Source organism: Hypomesus transpacificus, chromosome 19 (genome assembly GCF_021917145.1).
Source record: "Hypomesus transpacificus isolate Combined female chromosome 19, fHypTra1, whole genome shotgun sequence".
NCBI classification, from domain to species: domain Eukaryota; kingdom Metazoa; phylum Chordata; class Actinopteri; order Osmeriformes; family Osmeridae; genus Hypomesus; species Hypomesus transpacificus.
The window spans coordinates 4,687,364-4,707,741 of NC_061078.1; the positions used below are offsets into that span (position 1 = coordinate 4,687,364).

Below are 20,378 nucleotides of genomic sequence, written 5' to 3' on the forward strand. Positions count from 1 at the left end.
TTTGAGCCTCTGTTCATTGAATACGAACCTCAGACTTGTAGCAGTCGTAGTTAAAGGCAGACGCTCTTTTGTCGCTAAATATGCTACTAAAGTTTGGGTTTCCTTTTTCTGGGCCATCTCTATAAAACATAAGGCACCGCTCTGCCCCCAGAAGATGAGACGTGGGATGTTAATCAGACCTGCTCTGCAGACGTCCCCCTGCCACTCACACTTAGCTCGCGCCGCTTCAGCAGGGGGGTTGGTGGCGGCAGCACCGGGACCATGTGCGCAGCCGTTTAAAGACGACGTCAAAAGGGCCCCCGTTTATGTCAGTTTGAGATCAAGGGGTTCCGATTCGGGTGTGAACGCTGTGAATCCGATCGCTAATCTGCCTCATATCTGCATACTCCCTCTGGTTCGGTGCATGGTCCTGGAAGTGGGACGTGTCACTCCTCGTGTTAAGGGCTCGTTGACAGGTCTGGGTGTGCGTGCTGCGCTCTAGGATCCGAGTGGGGCCGTGGAGGGGCCCTGTCAGACGCAGAGGAACATTTAGAATGATCAAGGCTACCATGCTAAATGGTTTTGCTCATGGATCCTACTGCTGGCACACTTGGACATCTCCATATAGGTCATTAGTGGGTTGTCTTCACTTAGCCTGGTCATTTTTGATACTTGAAATATACTTCACTACCACAGTGATTAGGGGTTTTGTTCACTGGTTGTTGCTTGTGAAGAGCGATTCACAAAGACATCAAAGGGTGGACCCCATCCCTCATTTGGCGTCTTCTAAGAACTTAACCATCGCGGCGCAAAAAACACCCGCTTCCTTGATTATTCACACAGTCACCACCCTCTCATTCAACTAGAATTAAACATTTAAAACCACCAGAAATGACACCACCACACCATTGAAAGTAAAATGTGCAAAACCAACAAGGGCTCATTAGCAGGGTTGGAGCGGGAAGACAAGCATTCTGACTTGAGACTCATTACACTTTAGCCCATTTTAACTTTAATTGGGTTCACTTTATATATGAAACGCTTTTAATATTTAATGTTGAAAAGTTCCAACAACTGATGCTTTATGAAGTCATAGATAGTTGCTATAATAATTGCCCAGGTTAACTCGAATCTAAGAATGGTGGTCTTGAACATTCCCTACAAAACTTCAGAGAGAACCTTTTATTAGGCTTTTGGTTTGATCAAATAGTTTAATGTCCTACATTCCACTATGTATTTGACTAAAAAGGTTGATATTTAAAACGTGATTCTAGATACAAAAAGTTTTATTTTATTTTAATTCTAACTATTCGGATTCACGTATTGTGTTTCATATTACAGACAATAAAGCTTTTGAGACCATCTATCAGGATACTACTATGTCTTGTATTAGCTTCATATCTAGCCAGTAGTTAGTCATCCAGACCAGCTAAAAGCCATGTAATTAAAGATTTGAAAGAAATGTTATGGTAACCCCCCCCCCCCCACCCCCCCCCCCCCCCTCCCCAACACACATACACACACATATTTCCGAAAATCTTTTGTTTCTCTGAGGTTGAAAAGAAAGGGGGAAAAAATTGCCAAGATACAGTTTCCAGACAGGAAAGTTTGAAGTTCTTTGTTTGGAAGGAAGGTTCCGGGTGTTGCACACTGTTTAGCTTGGTGACCCTGTGACTGTCTTCTCAGGAATTGTGTGAGCAGCCCTCCAGAATAGTGCTCCAGGGTCAGCTTTCATCTTAGCTCTAACCTGTGGACTTTGAAACTCAAGGCAATGGAATTGCAGCTTTGTCAGTACACTACTAATTAGAAAATTCTTGACCTCAAGCAAGATGTTTTAATTATGTGTTGTGTCAACGAGTTTGCAGATTTAATCCACCGTTGATATACACACAAGTGTGCAAACTGTGTCGTCGCACTACACCACAAAGCAGCAGGAATTGTGTTGCAGAGGGACTTGTGTTAGGGCTATTTTTCTCCCTCTCCCTCTCTCTGCCCCTGTAACCTGGTGCCTCTCCTGCACCATGTTTGTTTAAAACCATCACATGCTTAAGTAGCCAAATTAGATGGCAAGTTAATTCGCCTGCTCGTGAAGAAGCTGGTCTGATTCGTGTTGGGCTCGTGTGAGGCTGAATAATGTGACAGGACCGTGCTGGGCGTGAGCAGTGTGTCTGTGAGTCAGTGTGGGGAGAGGCAGGAAGGGGTTAAACAGAAATTGAGCGGGGATGCTTGGGGCAGCAGTGCTGCAGAACATAGCAGTGTTCGTGCGAAGGCAAGTCATTTCCCGAAACACTGCAGACACATGGCCTGCGGCGCTCTAAAACCTTTGGAGACCAAAATGGCTTGCAGGAGTTAGAAGTAATAAGGTGTTTTTTTGCCTTCTTTCTCCTTGACTGAAATTCTGCACGGTTGCTATGCATTGCCATGGAGCTCTAGAGCTGTTTTTGTGTTTTATGTGGGTATTAAGATGGTCTGCGACTGGCCGTTTTGGAGATTTGTTGTTCTTTGGTTGTGGACCAAATTGAAGTTGTTTGTTTTGAAAGTAATTCCTTCATTTTTTATCATGATCAGAATGCCAGAGCTCGCTTTTTCCCCTTTTTGTTTACAATTTCAGTTTTCCCCTCACTGAAATTCATACAAGGACAAAGGAATTGGGTGAAATGGGCGGGTTTGCTTTGATTTACCTTAACATGGGTTCAACTTGCTGCTTTTTTCTCAATGTAGCCTACAACCATTATCTTAATAGTATCCCAAAGGCTTTTCCACCAGAATAGGACCCCTCAGTGAGACCCTGTGACATGGACAAAGGGCGTCTGTGTCATGGCCTGAACAAAAACCTGCAGTATTAGTCCATCCTGGTCCTCCTGATTACTAGTGGACTATTCCAAAGCTTTTTCATCCTCCCGTCTGGTCCTGTTAATCTTAGCTGCCTCCTCAGCTTCAAAGAGAAGCTCCGGCATATAATCTGTGTACATACATCTGTGAATTATTATTCTAATTCTTTATACGTTTATTAGAGCTGAATAAACTCCACATCAAATACATCACTTGGGCGATGTCAAAAGGCCCAGGGCGAATCGGCCGACATCTGTTAACTCTTTTAAAATGGCCTCATGCAGCATGTCTGTGGGCGTAAGGGAGTGAGTGAAAGAGAAGGGAAAGGAGAGAGAGAAAGGGAGGGAGGGAGGAGAGAGGGAGGGAGGGAGGCTCTCTGTTGGTGATTAATGGCGGCGGTAGAACAGGCGATGCAGGCCGGGCGTGGAGGGGAGTGGGACTGCACTCCCACGGCTGGGCTCCTCACTGTAAACAGAGAAGTCGAGAGGACTTGGAAAACGTTCCCCGTCTGAAATGCAGCGTGGAGGTGAACATGTGGGAAAGCTTTGTGTCCTGGCACACACTCAACCAGCCAATCAGTCAGTCAGTCTGTGAGCTAGTCTGCTAGTTAGAACGCTAACGACTGTAGTTTGTCAGTCCGTCCGCCAGTATGTCAGTCAAAGAGACTAGAAGACATCTCTTCGTTAGTTGAGCAGTCAGTAGTCTGTGCTGAAGTGTACGTATGTATACGTGGGCGTGTGTGCACGAGTGTGCGCGTACATGCCCGTGTGCACGCTATGTGTGCATGTACAGTGTGTGTGCTCTCCCCTGCCCCTGTGCACAGCAGCAGCCTCTGCTGTACAGAGCTCCAAGGAGGAGAAGAAGGAGGAGGAGTGCTGAGACAGCAGTCTAGGCTCTGCTGGGCCAACCAGCTCTGTATGCCTGGCAAAGTGGACCATTAACCCGCAGCCCTAAGGTGTGACCTGAGCCAAATTCAATATTGGCTCGGGCATCAAGGCCCAACTGCCACTCACGTTCAAACGTGCTGATCAGCAAGAAAAGACCCCAAATAATAAAGGCACTGAATGCAAATTTCTCAAGACACCTTGAAGCTTTGCTGCCACGAGACAATTAGAGGCAGGGAGTCAAAGTAGGTAGAGAAAGAGAGAAAGGGGGAGTGTGGTGGTGGTGGGGGGGGGGGGAATAAGCATGCATTATTAATCAAAAGTACATTTAGCAAAGTGGGACCTAATTTTGGCCTAGTCTTCACCCAAGGTTAAGAGAACAGTATACTAGTGAAATGAAGAAGACAATAACAGACGCCTGAATAAACACATTTAATGTTGGTGAAGATATGCTACATTATTTATGCCTTATATAGTATATTGCCTACAGTCGGTATTCAAGATGTTGGTAAACATCCCTATGATGTCATTCCGATGGGTTGACGGATCATGTTCAGTGTTGTTTCTGGACACTCTAGCCTGATGTGAATTGTGTGTTGTACGTCTCGGTGTGTGCGTGCGTTCCTTAGGGAGAGTGTGATAGTGTAGACTAGCATCTGGCCCATTGGCACTCGTGGGGGTTTGGAGGTGAGCAGTCGGGCCTTGTTCAGACACAATGTCCTCTGTTGCTTCCTTTCCACCTTCTCTCTCTCTCTCTCTCTCTCTCTCTCTCTCTCTCTCTCTCTCTCTCTCTCTCTCTCTCTCCCTCTCCCTCTCCCTCTCCCTCTCTTCCTCCTCAGGTTCTCTCTCCTCTCTTGTCCCCAGCTCCAAACAAGTCAAATGTCTGAAGAGATGTATCGAGGTATCCCCGCGCATTCTGTACGATGGATATGTCGTATGACATAATGCCTCGGAGCAGCCGTCACAGATAAAATGACAGATGCTGTTTTTTGCCTCATGGATCTTTCTCGGCGAGGCAGAGTTTTGTGAGACTTTCATTTGTGCGCCCTGTCTCTCTCTCTCTCTCTCTCTCCACCCTCCCTCGCTCTCTCCCCCTCTCTCTCTCTATCCACAGTGACCTTACAAAGACTGCCATTTTGTCATTCATTTAATTTGAGACACAATTACAGTGTAATTGCGAGCGACGGGAAAAAACGTGGCTGTTGACGTCTCGCCGTCCCTCCTAACTGACACTCAGCCATCTGCGGTCCTGTCTACAGTTGTCTTTTTCTTTTATTCCTCCAACATGAGCCTCGACATGCATTTGCGAGAGGGATCGGTCACCATAGATACAGACAACAACAGGCTGTGTGTTTGGCTCGCTGGCATACGTGGAGGGCTTAATAAGAGGCAGTAGAGGAAGAGAGCAGGCAGGGGTAAGTGAAGTCAGCATGGCTCCCTGGCAGAAGCCTGACCTTTCTTCCTGTATTTGGATCACTTACCCGGGCTGGGCCATGTCACTAAAGGAGATGAGGCATTCTGGGATGCTGCCGCAGCAGAGCTGGGGGGCAGCGATGTCCGGGGCTCGCGCCCGCATGTCCACTCCTCACCCCCCCATTGCCTCCCTCCTCTCAAAGCCACACGCCAGCGGCCACCCGCCCCGTCTGTCCAGGTGGATGGATGGATTTGATTGGTGGAGTCCGCAGCTCCGGCGCAGGGTGGTGTGTGAGTGGCAGTAATTGGCATGGCAGCGGGCAGGCCCATCTTTCACATGTGGTCAGTCGTGATTGGCCTGATGAGCCAGGGTCGCCCCTTGGTGAGGACCTTGGCCCCCTGGGGCCAAGCGGCCCCCGTCCCATGTGCACCTCAGCCCCGGCCCTCCCAACCTGTCAACATCAGTGACTGGAGCAGATGTGGAGGGGGGAGATTGAACAAAAAAGGGGCTGACTGACTTGCTGGAGCACCAGCCACCCTCAGTCTTAACAGTTTGCAGAGCACTGGACTCCACTGGATATGGAGATTGCCATATATATTGGCATTGGCAATGCCATATATACAGAACACCATACCATACATGGGGTAGCTTGTGTGACTGTAGGGTCCTGTAGAAATCATACCCTCCATATGTTTCCAATTAGGCTCTGCCTGAACTGTGTGTTTATATAACAGGGCAATCAATGTAATTGTGAGAGGGTGTTTAGGGGAGCTCCGTACTAAAATGCCTGTCATTTATTTTTGTCTGGTTTCAAGTGAGCATTGGAGGGATTTGCTACCTGGTGTTTCTCATTTGGAAATGTAAATCGTTCTCTGATTAATACCATGTTTCTGTATACATTCGTTTCCATCTTTTTCATTTTTTTCGCACTGCCTGATCGAATACAAACAACTGTACCATTTCGGAATGCAAAAGTCTGTTTGGATCCATGTCATCTGCTTTGTTTACATAGGGAAAAAATGTTCATTTCTAGGCCAATATAAAGAGCTATAAAATACACTTAAAAATCTACTCTGGTTTCCCTTGCAGTGGAGGAACTGTTTTCCTAAGCTTCACATCCTGTTTAAGGTTTAGGTGTGATAAAAGTTATTTATATAGCTATATAGAAATATTCATTTGTTCACTCAAATGCATCTGATGTACTGGACTTCATTAGCAGGACAACTTTGATTTAGTTTTTTGTTTTTTATTTACTCAAAGAGAAGGAATATACTGTGTAAAAGTATATAGGTGCGTATTGTAACTACAGAGATATTTCTATTCCTATAGAGGCAGTTGTTTGTTGTGCATCATCGATGATGACAAACATTGAAATTGCAGTTTCTTGTCTATCAGAGGTCCTTTTCTTTGATTGGTTGGTAGAAACAAGACATCACAGGTACCTCATCACTCATTGGCTTTGCACAAGAAGGTTAAATCCATCTCGATAGGTTAGTTTTGTACGATAATGTCATTCCTTACCCCACCAATTTTGACTTCTTGTGTTTAACAGGGGACAATTTTTAGGTTTTAGGATTTAAAAAAATGAAGTAATCTATTATAAATACACGTCTCATCTCTGACAGGTGATCTGTTGTTGTGTCCCTGACCCCATGTGACTTCTCTGTCTTCTCTGTCCCTAGGTGTCCAGCAGCTCCGCAGGGTCACCGGCCGGTGCCTCCACCCCCTCCACCTCGTCACGCCAGTACGCCCGCCAGCGCATCACCCGTGTCAACCTCAGGGATTTGATCTTCTACATGGAGCAAGAGCGGGACACTGCCCACTCACTACTGCTCTACCGCGCCCTGCTGAAGTAGCCTCCTCGTCCCGCTCCCCCCCACCTGTAAGCATTCCTCACCCCCCCCCCTAACCCAACGTAACCCAAACTTCCTCATTAAGGTGCCTTCAATTGGTTCTCATGTTTCAGCTCAGTGTCTGTAGTGATGTTTAACATAGCTTTTGATAAGAAGAGAGAGAAAACTCAAAAATATGAATATGGTTGTATGGTTGAGTCTTCTTTGTTTTTAGCTTCAAGGTGTGGTGTAAATGTATAGATAGTCAAGACCATGCAAATTCTGAAGGGTGTCAGTTGATCTGGGTTTTCAAAAGAAGGATCTGTGAGTTATTTTCATTTTCAAGTTGTGTCAAACGACTTGAGCCAGTCCTGTCCATGTCCATTGGTTACCTGTGTGTTTGATGTTCCTGGCAGCTGAATGAACCATCTCATTTATTTTTACGGAATCATATTTTCAACCTAATACAGCCTACAGCATTTATGTCTCTACAACATATTTATTGAATAGAGTTTGATAAATATCTTGAGAAGTCAGAATTTCATACCAGTGCATCACATTTTGGAAAAAATAATATAGTTTAGAGACTATAATAAGTAGCATAACATTACAGTGCATTAAGCTTCCATTCTTGTAAATAGTTATTTTTAATTATTTAAACATGTATGATGCATGTATAATGTTTTTACCACACATAATGTTTTAGCAAAAGAAGAAAAAAAGAACAACAACCATGTGTCATTACCAATACTATGTCAATTCACAGGAATTGAATTTTGTCAAAGGAGGCACGACATCTTGTTCCTTCACTTGTAAAGTTTGTCTCCATACAGTCCTGTCCCCTTCAGACCCTCCCCCATCCCCTTGTTCAGTAAAGAAACCATGGTCACAAACACCAGTCCTCCCAGCAGAGAGGCTGCAGGGGTGATCAAGGGGGGCCTTGTTGAACAAGGCACCAAGGTTTCTTATTACCCACACACTTCTGCTTGTGGTTTTTGCTTCAATACTTTGTTGTTATCTGTCAGTTTTGGGTGTCCACGTCCCTTTCTGTTGACTTGGAGGCCTACTCTTTGAGGCCAGCCCCACCATGGATGCCCACAGTGGGGTCACTGAACCAGCAGTCAATCCGGGACCATCTTCCAGTCAGTAACATATTCTAACATATCAGGTACCTGCAAAGGTGCATAGCAGAGATGTTGAAATAGAAAGGCAGTTCTCTCATTTGAACCTCACATACATTTGTCTTTTTTATGCTTTGTTTTGTATTATTCCTGTCTCTATGTGTGTGTAATGTTGGGACCCAGTGCTTCCCGGCAAGTTTTTGGATGATCCCTGTCCTAAGGGTCACAACTCAGAGGTAGCTAAGCAAAACCTCCCTTTTGACCAATCCTTACTTTAAAGGCCTTTGTATTTTTGGCTTGGTTTTAAACCACTCACCGTCTATGCAGCTACAGTCAATTTGTTCAATTGCTAACTTAAAGGTTTATTGTAGTTTCTCTAACAGGACTATTTTGTTTTGTATAACTTCACCCAGTAAAAACAACAGAATAAGAAACTTACTTATAAACTAATTTGAGTGATTCAATAATGACTTTTTTGAAGTTTGATACATGCTAAGTGTATGTTAAATCAAATCAAATGTATTTATACAGCCCATTTTACAAACAATGTCACATAGGGCTGTTAATAAATCTGTTGTTTTACCAAGAACTGTCAAATAGAAATTTGAGCACTTCCCTGGAGTTTTTAGGGTGGAATCAACAGATGTTGAGGTGGCCTCATCTCTACTGTCAGGTAGACAAAACTCCTTCTGTTATATTTAGCAACAACTTTACAACATTCAAGGATCACACAACATTACAGAAACATTGAAGGGCAAGCAGAATTATTTTAAAGAGCCCTGAATGTTTTATCTCATTCGGTTTATAATCTTGTTTGGAAGACTTTTTATCCCTTCAGACAACTTAGTATCTCATTGAACGACTCAGTTAATTAGTTGAACGATATACAATTTAATACAAGAATTTCACCAATGCAAACTAGCTTTCAAATTGGCATGCTCAAATTCATGATTTGTGCCACTGGCCATAGAGACAGGGAGCGTGGCCTTGTGTCAGCTAACCCTAACCAGCCCAGGTGGAGAGGGACTGGTGGTTTAGTCAAGTGCCCCATGCCACTGTGTGAGAAGGTCAGGCTGCCACCGAACTCATGTCTTTGGTTATTTTCAACCAATTAAGTAGTTAGAAAGACTTGAAATGAAAAAAGTAGTTGAAATTAGATCTAAATGAGATAATATTGTACAAATGAGATGATAAAGTCGAGATATAAAGTCCAAAAGTTGTCCGGACATGATAAGTCGTCCAAATGTGATTACTAACACGTTTGAATGACTTACAGGTCGCTATGTTATTTTGCTCTCCTGCCCTTCAGGACAACCGTGAAATATGGCCAATTGCTAAAGAACGCTTACATTATTTTCTAGCTATATATATTCTTTGTACATTGGCAGTAATGCCTGCCACATTTCAGGCAAATCAATTATATCTCAAACTATGATATTGGAGAGAAATGTAAAAAAGCACAATCTTAAATATTTGTTTTGTGGTTACAACAATTTTAGTAATTATTTGTGTGATTTCTGATAAAATACAAGAGGACATTTCTACTTCTTCAGCTTTTTAGCCAAAACACTAGGTCAATATTACTGTTGTACACAGTTGGAAAATGTATGTTTTAATGTATGGATAATATGTAAATATTGTTTACAAAACCATGTGTTTATTAGAACTACGTTATTTTTGGTAAGCTCTGTACATATATTGAAAACTTCCTGTTTGTGTGAAAAGCATACATCTGTATTTGTACCAATTTTGTAAAGGAATAAATAAGCTGTTTACTAAACTGATCAGAAACTGTGTTTTAATACTTTTGTAATTGTAATATATAACATTGTTGTATGTTGTCTAATGTATGTGGTTATATATTCACTTCACTCACTTTAACATTCAGACATCACCTCAATTTTTAGGGCAGTATTATCAAAATTAAATTGACTAATGAAACCTACTTCATTTCCATTTACTAGCATTACACATGCTCTGTACAAATTGAGTTAAGTACCACTGCTAGACTAAGAAAAGTCCCCCCAGGATTCTGCTGCTAATTAAGCGGCAGCATTTTGAAAAGACCAAAACGTTTAACTCAGTGCAAAACACTGGGGTTGGGGAGCGGGTTCGTTTTTTGTATTCTTTTCTTGATGCCATCCCATTTCTAAGTCCCTTTGGAGCTTAAAGCTGCTGCTCTGTGTTTAACCCCAAAAACTGCCTTCGCTGAGAGTGAGCGAGACCTCAGACATGCTAGGACTCAGGAACAGAACACGCTTCACCACAGGTACAAGTCTCAATGTACTCACCTACTAAGGAAAACACATATGAAACACATTCCAAACAGCACTAGGTACAAGACAGAGGCATGACATGTACAGTACATCCTTTTATTATCGCAAATATGCAAGAAAATCAAATGGAGACACTGTAAATAAACACATGCCCTTTAATACCACAGTCTAATTGTTTAAAACATTTTAAATAATACATCTGCACCTTTATTATACCCTTGTGAAATGTTTTTCTGTATGTACACAATGTAATGCTTGCAAATTTGAACTTGAAGTACTGAGTTTGAAGATTATTTATCAGCGTTTGAGTTTGCAATGTAAGGACTTACAAGTCCATCACAAGAGGGCTCAGTAAAACCCAGTCCTGATAACAATTGAATCTACAAATAACTGTACAACTGAGGGGCCTCTGGATATCCCACTACACAGACCAGTGAGTGGACTCCCAGACCCTGTTTGGCCACTGACATAGCGGAGGTATATGTTAACAAGATAGTATTGAAAATTACCGCAGTCTCACTGAGAGATATAAGAACTGCAATTAGCCCGTCCGTACAAGGTTTCCTTATGCTTCCTCTGTATGTTAAAGCCTTGTGTCATGATGGTCTGAACCATGTGAAAAGGCTAGAGAGTACCTAAGATAGTTTGTATTTGAGCTGGTTACAGTACTGATGAGATCAGACCTAGAGCGGACTCCAGGGACCCTGGGGGATCACATGGACAGTTTCAGTAGAGTTTTGACTCATCAGTTTGTTTGGCCTGGTGTGGTCCAGAGAGGGGCCCACAGGATGACGCAGTGGGGGGTGGGGGCGATGACAGGAGGGGCACAACCTACGCCTCTACTGGCACTGCTATGCTGGGAGCCTGGGGGGGTGATGTGAGGGGGGGCAGCTCCTCTGAAGCCTAACATCCCTCAGCACATGAAAGGCCTGGTTGGTCATTCCCTTTGAGGAGACTGGATGTAAAGGACCAGGCCAGAAGCAGATCAGAACAAAGAGGGTCCTGATTGGGGGTGCCCCCCCCAGGAGGTCTGTGCTGGACTCCCAGCTACACCCCACTCCTTGGGGTTGTTTAATCAGGGAACGTAGAGAGATGGAAAGAGGACACATTACATCTATCTGAGAGCTGTTGAAAGTGCTCCCCATTTTAATGAACATTTTTGGACAGTCGAAATGAAAATGCCCAAGGGAGATTTCCAACCAAACTCAAATTAACTGCCTCTGCCCACCCAGATCTGAACGGGCTTCTTTTTGATCAGTATTTTGGAATGGAAGAAACAGCATCTGTAAGTTACACACATATACAAAGTACGAAAAGTTGGTCTTTCTTGTTCCAATCTTTGATCCAGCAATGTTGAGAATATACTATGAGGCTTGAGAAGCACAGCGTGTCTAAGACTAAGAGCCTCCCACTCTATGTTCTCTATGAACAATGGTCTGGCGCTTAGCATAGAGTTCACTGTGGGTTCTGCTGTATGCAGAACGACTGAAATAATCCTGTCTTAGAAGTGACGATATTGAAACCTAAAAAACAACCAGTGTTTATGAAGGTTATGTCTGAGACTCTTCTGAAATGTTCAACATTAAAGCTTCCAAGATGTCATCATATATGTTTTTTAATTCTTCAATTGCATTGTGACTATGCATATTTTGTAGCCTTTCAGGGCTGAAGTCAACTGAAATAATTTACTTCTGAATAAGACAAACAGCAATTGTGAAAACAATATTTTTTTTTTGTACTTTGTACAATCAACGAATAGGCACCTGATTTGCTTTGACAACAAAGTTAGCTATCTCTTTTGGCCACTTTTCTCTTTATAAGATTCCATGTGCTCACAAAAACTTTCAAGACAAATGGTTGATTTGGCAACCATCGCTACGTCAACAGAGGGGTACCGTGAACAGTTCTGTGGACAACGTGTTTTAAGTGCAAACAAAAGATCTCAAGCATTTAGAGTACACCTCCTCACAATCATGGAGACATACTGGAAAACGATGCTTTCTAAGTTGGTTCTCAAGTCATGAACATTCTGGCAGTAACAAACCTGAAACACATTCAGAGCCTTCATAGACAACTTCCCCTTGATATACTTTTTCCGAATTTTCTAATTTCTAATTCCTATTTATTTTTGCTGCAAACATCCTAGTCTTTACTCTTAAATTTCATGGAAGTTTCTAAGATATGTTTTACAGCTAATTAGGCCAATGCCAAAGCAAATTTTTTGTGTGATAGATTATATTTGTTTCTAGGTTCCCTTGTAGCCCTGTTTAAACAACGAGACCTTCTCCAGCTCTGAATGCATTCGCAGCCAGACTGCTTTAGCCACGTATTGAGGCATGGAGACATTGTCCCAAGAAAACCCTTCCTCTCAAACGCTCCAACATAAAGACTTCTGAACACGTTTATACATCCTTCATATAGGAGAGAAAAAGACACACACAGAATAACCCTATTAATAATTTGTTTACATCATGTTGTGATAGAAACAGCAAAAAGGAGCAAGAGTCAGTTGTCATAAACAACAGTGAGTAAAATCTTCGACCAATCATTCTTGGAAAACAATACTTGTTTTGGCTAGGCTCTTGCGACCAAGGTCTGCTGGTTGGCTGGTTTGAGGGGAAACGGAAATCAGTGTGTTGAAGAGGTCTGTGTGATGGTCTGACATCCTCAAGTCCTCTTTCCTGGCTATCAACCCTTGGAGAGTACCTCTGTTAGGTCATGCTCCTTAGCTGAGACCTGCCACATTGGCAGACACAACATGTGTGGCAGACCCAACATGTGTGGCAGACACAACATGTGTGGCAGACACAACAGATGCAGGACAGGATGACACCTTGCCGGGCTCTGCGCTGAGGGGGTGGATGGGCTGGGAGAGGGTGGGGGGGAACACACCATTTTACTGGAGGTCAGAAAGCCACAAGAGAGGAAAAAAAAGTGACTGGTCACGGTGCTATAACGGTCAGAGGGAAGGAGAGATAGGGAGAGAGAGATGCTTTCTGTCAGTCCTTTGTTCGTCATTGTCCCATATTCTTTGGGTGTTATTAAACAGAATCAAACACTTTTGTTTTTTGTTTGTTCTTTTCTTTTTTCTTCTTCTTCTTTGTTTGATACTACATTCCCCTTAGAGCGCTGAGTTCCGCAGAGCTGGAAAATGTACCAAGCCTCTGCTAATACTTAGGTGTTTCTGGCTGGACTGATGTCTTGAGGGGTGGGGGGTAATAGTGGGTGGGGGTGAGTGGAAGAGGGCTTGGGGGGTGGGCAAGGGTTGGGATCTGTCCTGATGGTGAGGTGGAAGAGCCCCTCGTAGCTAGTCCATCCGCCCAGAGTGCTCTAGTCCAGAGGCTCTTGTTTTATCCTGATGGGGGTGTTGATGGACATACTCCGCCGGTCCTCGCGGCACAGGACGTACTCGCTGAACTGGGAGGAGTCCACGCCGCCTCCACAGGACGCGGCCACGCTGAAACCCTTCTGGAACAGACGCTCAAGCACCTGGAGGGGAGAGGGGGACACACACACAAAGGGTTAATGGGACCTATCAATTATAAAGACCCTCCTCCTCTTCATCAATCACTTGGCGCGGCATCAATCAAAGCTGTGCAGCGTGTGTCGTTAGCCCTCCAATCACACTGAGGGATATAGAGCTGTCCAGAGGGCAGTCAGACATCACACTGACTCTCTGTAATATTCATGACAGCTATGCTGGATGTGGACTGAGCTGATCTGAGGCCATACGCTCAAAGGGAGGACCAGTCTGTTATAGGGAGAGGGATGTGTATTATGGAGAGGGAGAGGTGTCGGGCAGAGGCAGGTGTGTTAGGTAGATGTGTGTTGGGTAGAGGGAGGTGTGTTAGATAGAGGGGTGTTAGGTAGAGGGGTGTTGGGGAGATAGGTGTTAGGGAGAGGGGCGGAGGTGGTGTAAAGAGCTGACTGCAGTACAGTGTGGAATAGAAATAAGGGTTAAGGGAGAGAGAGAGAGAGAGAGAGAGAGAGAGAGAGAGAGAGAGAGAGAGAGAGAGAGAGAGAGAGAGAGAGAGAGAGAGAGAGAGAGAGAAGAAAAAAAAAAGAAAGAGAGAGAAAGAGAGCGAGAAAGAGAAAGAGAGAGAGAGAGAGAGAGAGAGAGAGAGAGAGAGAGAGAGAGAGAGAGAGAGAGAGAGAGAGAGAGAGAGAAAAAAGAGACTGAGATACAGAGATACAGAGAGGTGGTGGTGGTGGGATCTGCTCCCTGATGGAGTCATGAAGCTCTAGAGAGAACACAAGTTGTAAAGGAGTGATGCAGCCTCCTCCTCCCATCTCTTACAGTCCTTATGGGGGTATTGCTGAATCCCAACATGAGGAATGTTGTGTATTTACTTATTCCCCAGTCCTTTCACTAATGTCTGCAGCAGAAGAGGTCTGGCTCAAGGCTAGCTCGACGACTGATGCCCGAGAAGTTCACGCAAAATACATGAGTTCTCCTGTTGCCCTTAGACGCACACGGCCACACACACACTGTCTAGTGGTCTCCCTAATTATGAGCATTGTGGCCCCATCGGACAGCTAAAGAGGGCCAATTAGGCCCCCTGGTTGAGGCATAGTAGAACCACACTGGTTAGTGTGTCTGTGTGCATTTATAAGTAAAGTCATATGGGTGTTTGTGTGTGTGAATTCCTTGAAACCCCCCCTCCCCCACCCAACACAAACACCCATATGCCTTCACTTATAAATGACCCCCCAAAACATACTAATGTGAGGGAAAACATTTTTGTTTTGGAACCAGAAGTGCTGGGATAACCACCTTACACATTCCCACTCTACTGCCTGTGTTGTGTGACGATGACAAAGTCTTTAATTTGCGTGAGGGGAGAGGCAGCAGACGGCTGATGTGGAAGCTAAAGACGAGGGCTAATTAAGAGACCTGCCGAAGCATCAAACGCTATCCCAATCCAACCACAGACGATGAAGGGAAGGCTAACGATTATGGAAATGATATTACACTCTCTGCTTTGATCATTGCATCACGTTGCATTTTTCACATCATTTTTTTAACGTGTGGGGGCTCTGTTCCATTTGGGCGATGTGGTTTTGGTCACAGAGGAGACTGGAGTGATCAATAAGGCTTCTACTTCATCAAAACAATTTGATAATGAATGAACTGTGCAATCAAGTATTTATAATATCCAACCACATTTCCATTGACAAGTTAGATTACTTGATTTCAGGACATTCACAATAACAATTTTTAATCCTAAATAGATTATAGCATCAACATAGTTCAACATAGTAAGACAAAGGTGACTAAAACACGATTCGGGTCCCAGACCACGGATTTCAGTACGCATGCATCGTCCAGCAGCTTGATGTTGGTTGGGTCCCTGCTTATCCCGTCTTAGTGCCCCTTTTCCTGTCAGTGTGTCTGAACCTGAGTGCGGTACTGAGTGCATCAGCTCTCTGGGTCCCCCGGCATAGCTTCACACACTCCCCCATGCTCAAGTATTCTCACTGTCGCAGGCTCGACTTGGCCACAGAGCGAACTGACACCGTCACATTCACCCCCTCCTGTACGCCTTATGCACAGATCTCCCCGAGCTTCCACTCAACCTGGGGTCGCCATGGGGATGAGCAGGGAGTGGTAGGAGGAGGGGTATCAAGCGCGCTCTGCTACCCAGCCTGCGTTGGATCTGAATGTGGGAAGACGGCGTGGAAATCAAGTGCATGAGCCTCATGACTGGAAACAGAGCGTGATGTAATATTGATGGCCACCGGAGTGCACATACACACACACAGTCACATTCACACACACACACACCTCTCTGGAGAGGGTTGGAAACGGCGCTCTCCTGTCTGTGTCTCCGGTTCTTGAGGCGGAGGGCTGAGCGTGAATGACAGGTATCAGAGGCTCACGGCAGCCATCACGCTGCGCGCGCGGGAGGGGGGGGCAGCTTTGTTCAACTATACATGACCTTTAAAATGTGACGAGGGTGCCTCTGAAGTTACAGTAGGCCATTCCCTTTACTCATCACAAGCAACTCAACTAAACAACCCCCAAAAAAAGGTCTTCTCTCATCGCTAAATATGAGAGTATCCGTTTGATTCATGAGCTAAGTTCACCCCCAAAACTTTTGCCACTTGACACTGAACATGGGCTCTCACTTTAGAAGGCTCGTTCTTAACTTCATGTTTTCAAATATCAAAGACACAACAAAGTGGGAAGAGAGCTGAGCTTGTTTTCTTAATGCATTCTGGGGAGAGGAGTCAATAGTGAACTACATTTTCTAACCACCAGCTCACCTGTACCAGGTTAGATTGATAGACTTAGGGTGAGTGGGATATGGCTGACAGTGGGTACTGGGGGGTACAGTGGAGCCAGTGCAGAAGTGGACTGAGGTCCCCTCTCGCAGAGTGCCGTCGCTGTTGCTGCTGTCACTGTGATGAAGGACAGATTGCGTGTGGTCTGATCCGCGTGCTCCATCACCTTGATGCATGGAGCAGTCCGGCCGGAACAGGCAAGCTTTGTGCTCTGGGACTGTGTGTAGGTGTGTGTGTGTGTGTGTGTTTGTGTGTGTGTGAGTGAGTCTGTGTGTACACCTCTGTGGTTCTTTGGCTAAATGTTTTCCCTCTCTTTAACCGCCCCCCTCCTCCCCAACTCTTTCTCCTGGCTCTACATCACAAAGCAGGTGGTTTACATTAACCCCTAGCACTCCCCCACCCCCACCCCACAACTACATTTTTTCTCATGACTGGTGAAGGGCTCACCAAGATGGGGTTTGTTTATTGGTTAGTGCCCACATTTAGAAATGGCAAGACTAATTGAAAGGATCAACAATGTTTAAAACAATCTCCACAGAGTACAGTGGCTCAAAACCATGACAGAATGCTGCTTTAAATCCAAAAGGACACTCCCAGTTGATTGATTATTTACCAAGTTGAATGATCAGGAATCAGTGTTGAAAAATCCCAGTTCCCCAGTTCTTTCTTGCTTTCTCTCTAATTCTCTTTCCCTTTCCCACTCTTTCTTTTCTCAGCTTTTCTTTCTCCCTGGGCAGTCTGTGTCTGTGTTCCTCTGGGTCAGGGTCCAGGACTGTAATCAGATCACAGCCACATTGTCTGGCGGGGAAGATGAGGATTATTCTCATAACCTTCTCATACCTTCACGCAACAATGAGAAAGGACAGGATGAGTGAGTTGTTTAGAAAAATCTCCCCTTACAGAAAAAAAAACACCTCCATCTGTCTGCTTTCCCCCTTCACCTACATCAGCCCCAACGAGTTTGGCCTTGCAGTGTGTGTTTTGTGTTTTTAAGCAAAGAAGCCAGAGAAACAGCCAGACCCTGGGTCTTAAACACCACCACACCTGGGTAAAGGCCATACTTCTAGACAAAAGCCCTTCAGAGTCCCTCTGTGTTGCTCATTCATTAGGGCGGTATTTCTGACAGGATACCCTGAAGAGCTGGTTCCCCTTTGTGAGAGTGCCAGGTCATTCACACATTGAATAAAGCTGCTTATTTCACCTCAGTATTGTTGGCCCAGAGTCCTGTGGGACAGGCCTTGCTGAAAACCTGCAAACGTTCTTCCCAGGCCTATCTAGGACCTACTCATGTACACCACGAGACCAGACTCGCTGGTAAACAGAGTGGGAAAATGTTGTGTTAGTTGATGCGGCCAATTAATTATATTGCAAGCCATTTAAAAATCTATAAAAGAAGTATAAACCGGTTTAGGCTGTTTGAGAAATTGTAAGTATGGTATTAAAAAATGCAATACGTGTATTTCAACCACCTCAGGCGGTGTTATATTGGAGTCTTTTTAAAAAGAGGAGCAGTGTCTTAAAAAAGGAATAACGCGTAAATTATGCATATCATTTTTCCCCCTCTTCTTTACTAGTCCTCTTTTTATTTCTTTAATTTTTAAGGGGAGAACGAAAGCATGGCCACTACAGACAGGAGTCTCTCCACCCCCCCCCCCACCCCCACCCCACCCTCTCCACACACACACAAACACTCCCATGCTCTCCTCCCCTGGAGGTGGTCTCTCACATTGGCAGAAGGGAGGTGGAGGTGTCGGAGCGAACCCGTTTGACGGAGACATGTCCAGTGTGGGTGTCAGGAGAAGAGGAAAGACACAGAGAGAGAGAGACAGAGAGAGATGGAGAGAGACAGAGACAGACAGAGATGGAGAGAGAGTGACTAGGAAAGAGACCAAGTTTAGAGACAAAAGAGAGACAAAGAGAGAGAGAGAGACCAAGAATCAGACAGAGAGAAAGAGAGAGGGAGAGGTGTGGCAAGTATTGGCCTGCTGCATGGTTCAAGGCTCGGAGGTGTTGCCACACAGCTGCAGTGTGAGGCTGTGATGTTCTCCCCATTTCGGGGGAAAAAGTGAAAGAGTGTTTTAAGAGGGAGACATCACTTGGGCTCTGACAGACTAGGAGCTGCTATCTGGAGAGAAGCTCAGACAGATTCCCATCCACCAGATCAGAGACCCTATTATCAGTCGATTTATGAGGTGTTGTAGTCACAGCACCGCAATGTGTCTGGGAACACACACAGCATACAGGGCCGCAGATTATTGCGACTGCCCTTATGTGAAAGTTCTTGTGTGCTCTACGTGTTTCCTTGAGCTCCCCTTTCACGAGCGAAAAACAGCTCACTTCCTGGTGTCTGTGTGAAAACAAACCCACCACTGTGGAGGGGCAGGGGAGCTCTGTATGAGTCATCTTATGGAATATAGTGTCAACGCACACACACTGCTCACATCTCCACACACAGCGGCACGCGTACCTGCACGGAATTGAGCCGGCAGTATCCGTTGAGGGGGAAGCGGATGACGTGCGTGGGGTCCTGGTTCCAGCCGGCATTGACCGAGTTGCACATGACGTCTCCAGTCTCTGGGAAGATCTCCTCGATGAGGACCTTCTCTCCGCTGAGGGCGATCCTTTCGCCCAGGTCGGGGGTCACCCGGACCACCAGGCAGTCGCAGGGCTGGGCCATCCTTCGTTGCTCTCGATCCTGTTTCCAGCGCTCCAGCTCCTTGATCATGGGTGTCAGCTGGTAGTACCGGGCCTCCTCGTACAGCAGGTGGAAGTCCTGGATGGGAACACACACACACACATTAACATCAATGCACTTTGTCTTTGATCAAGGCAGACTTCCCTGAATGGTTGCAAACCTCAGTTCTACATGCAATATTCAACACACCAACATCCAATAGGAATAGTATCTGTATTAGGTAGGTCTGTATGTAATCAATAAATTATCCCCAACAAAGATTTTTTCTCTCTGAATATGCTACTGCAGATGGGAGAGAAGAGCCTTAGGCTGAGTGCTAAGAGCAGTGCTCTCCTACTTCTCCTAGCTCTACTCGTGCAGGGCTACGGTGCTAAGCTAACGGCCCTACTCTGTAGTGCAGTGTTCTTCTAGCTCCGCTAGCGATTGGCAGGGCTCTGTTAGCCTTTAGCATGTTTCAGTGGGCGGAGTTCTGTGGAGGCCTTCATAGAGGCTCCGGTGAGGTTGGGACTGCATTCCTGTGTGCCGACAGTCTGCAGCAGATTGCCTGCCTCTGCCCCCTGGGCTGGGGCCTTGCTGAGGGCCATTTGCCCCCGTGCTCTTGCCTCTAATTTCCCACAAGACCAGATGGCACAATCGTTCAACGCCACCACAGAGAATACCACAGAAGAAGAGGATGAAGGGGAGGAGAAGAAGGGGAGGTGAGGAATGTGTGTATGTGAACATGACTGTGACCATCTTATATGCAAAGATATATGTACTTCTTTACATTGAAGTGGGTTCTCTGGTAATGTGGCTAGTTTCCTGATGTAAGCTCATTATAACCTACTTTGAATTGTGTTGAATGTTGCCTGAATAGTTTAAATATGTTTGTAAATGTATCCTGATTATATGGATTGAGGATTGTGAGATGGATGGTTGGCAGGTCCATTCAAACGGCAGGCCATTTCATTGTCAAAATGCCATTCATGTTCATCCTTCAGTTAAAAATCAGATTTGATTCTGTTACAACAAGATGGAATTTGGTTATCTGGTGATGTGCGCCATTTTCCTTTGAGCATTT

At 45.1% G+C, this 20,378-nt stretch overlaps 2 protein-coding genes across 5 annotated transcripts in view; one reads left to right on the forward strand and one right to left on the reverse strand.

Moving 5' to 3' along the window:
- LOC124481470 (transcription initiation factor TFIID subunit 4-like) overlaps positions 1-10,343 on the forward strand; it is a 54,028-nt gene extending 43,685 nt beyond the window's left edge. Inside the window, exon 14 of the mRNA XM_047041397.1 lies at positions 6,792-10,343. Coding sequence (XP_046897353.1) covers positions 6,792-6,965 — 174 coding nt within the window. The 3' untranslated portion in view covers positions 6,966-10,343. The remainder of the gene's footprint in view (positions 1-6,791) is intronic.
- A 1,594-nt stretch (positions 10,344-11,937) lies between these two features.
- The window catches only part of LOC124481471 (BTB/POZ domain-containing protein kctd15), a 17,877-nt gene continuing 9,436 nt past the window's right edge, over positions 11,938-20,378 (reverse strand). For all 4 annotated transcript variants that reach the window (XM_047041400.1, XM_047041402.1, XM_047041399.1 and 1 more), the window contains 2 exons: positions 19,091-19,396; positions 11,938-13,827 (listed from right to left, as the gene is read on the reverse strand). In XM_047041400.1, coding sequence (XP_046897356.1) covers positions 13,669-13,827; positions 19,091-19,396 — 465 coding nt within the window. In that variant the 3' untranslated portion in view covers positions 11,938-13,668. The remainder of the gene's footprint in view (positions 13,828-19,090; positions 19,397-20,378) is intronic.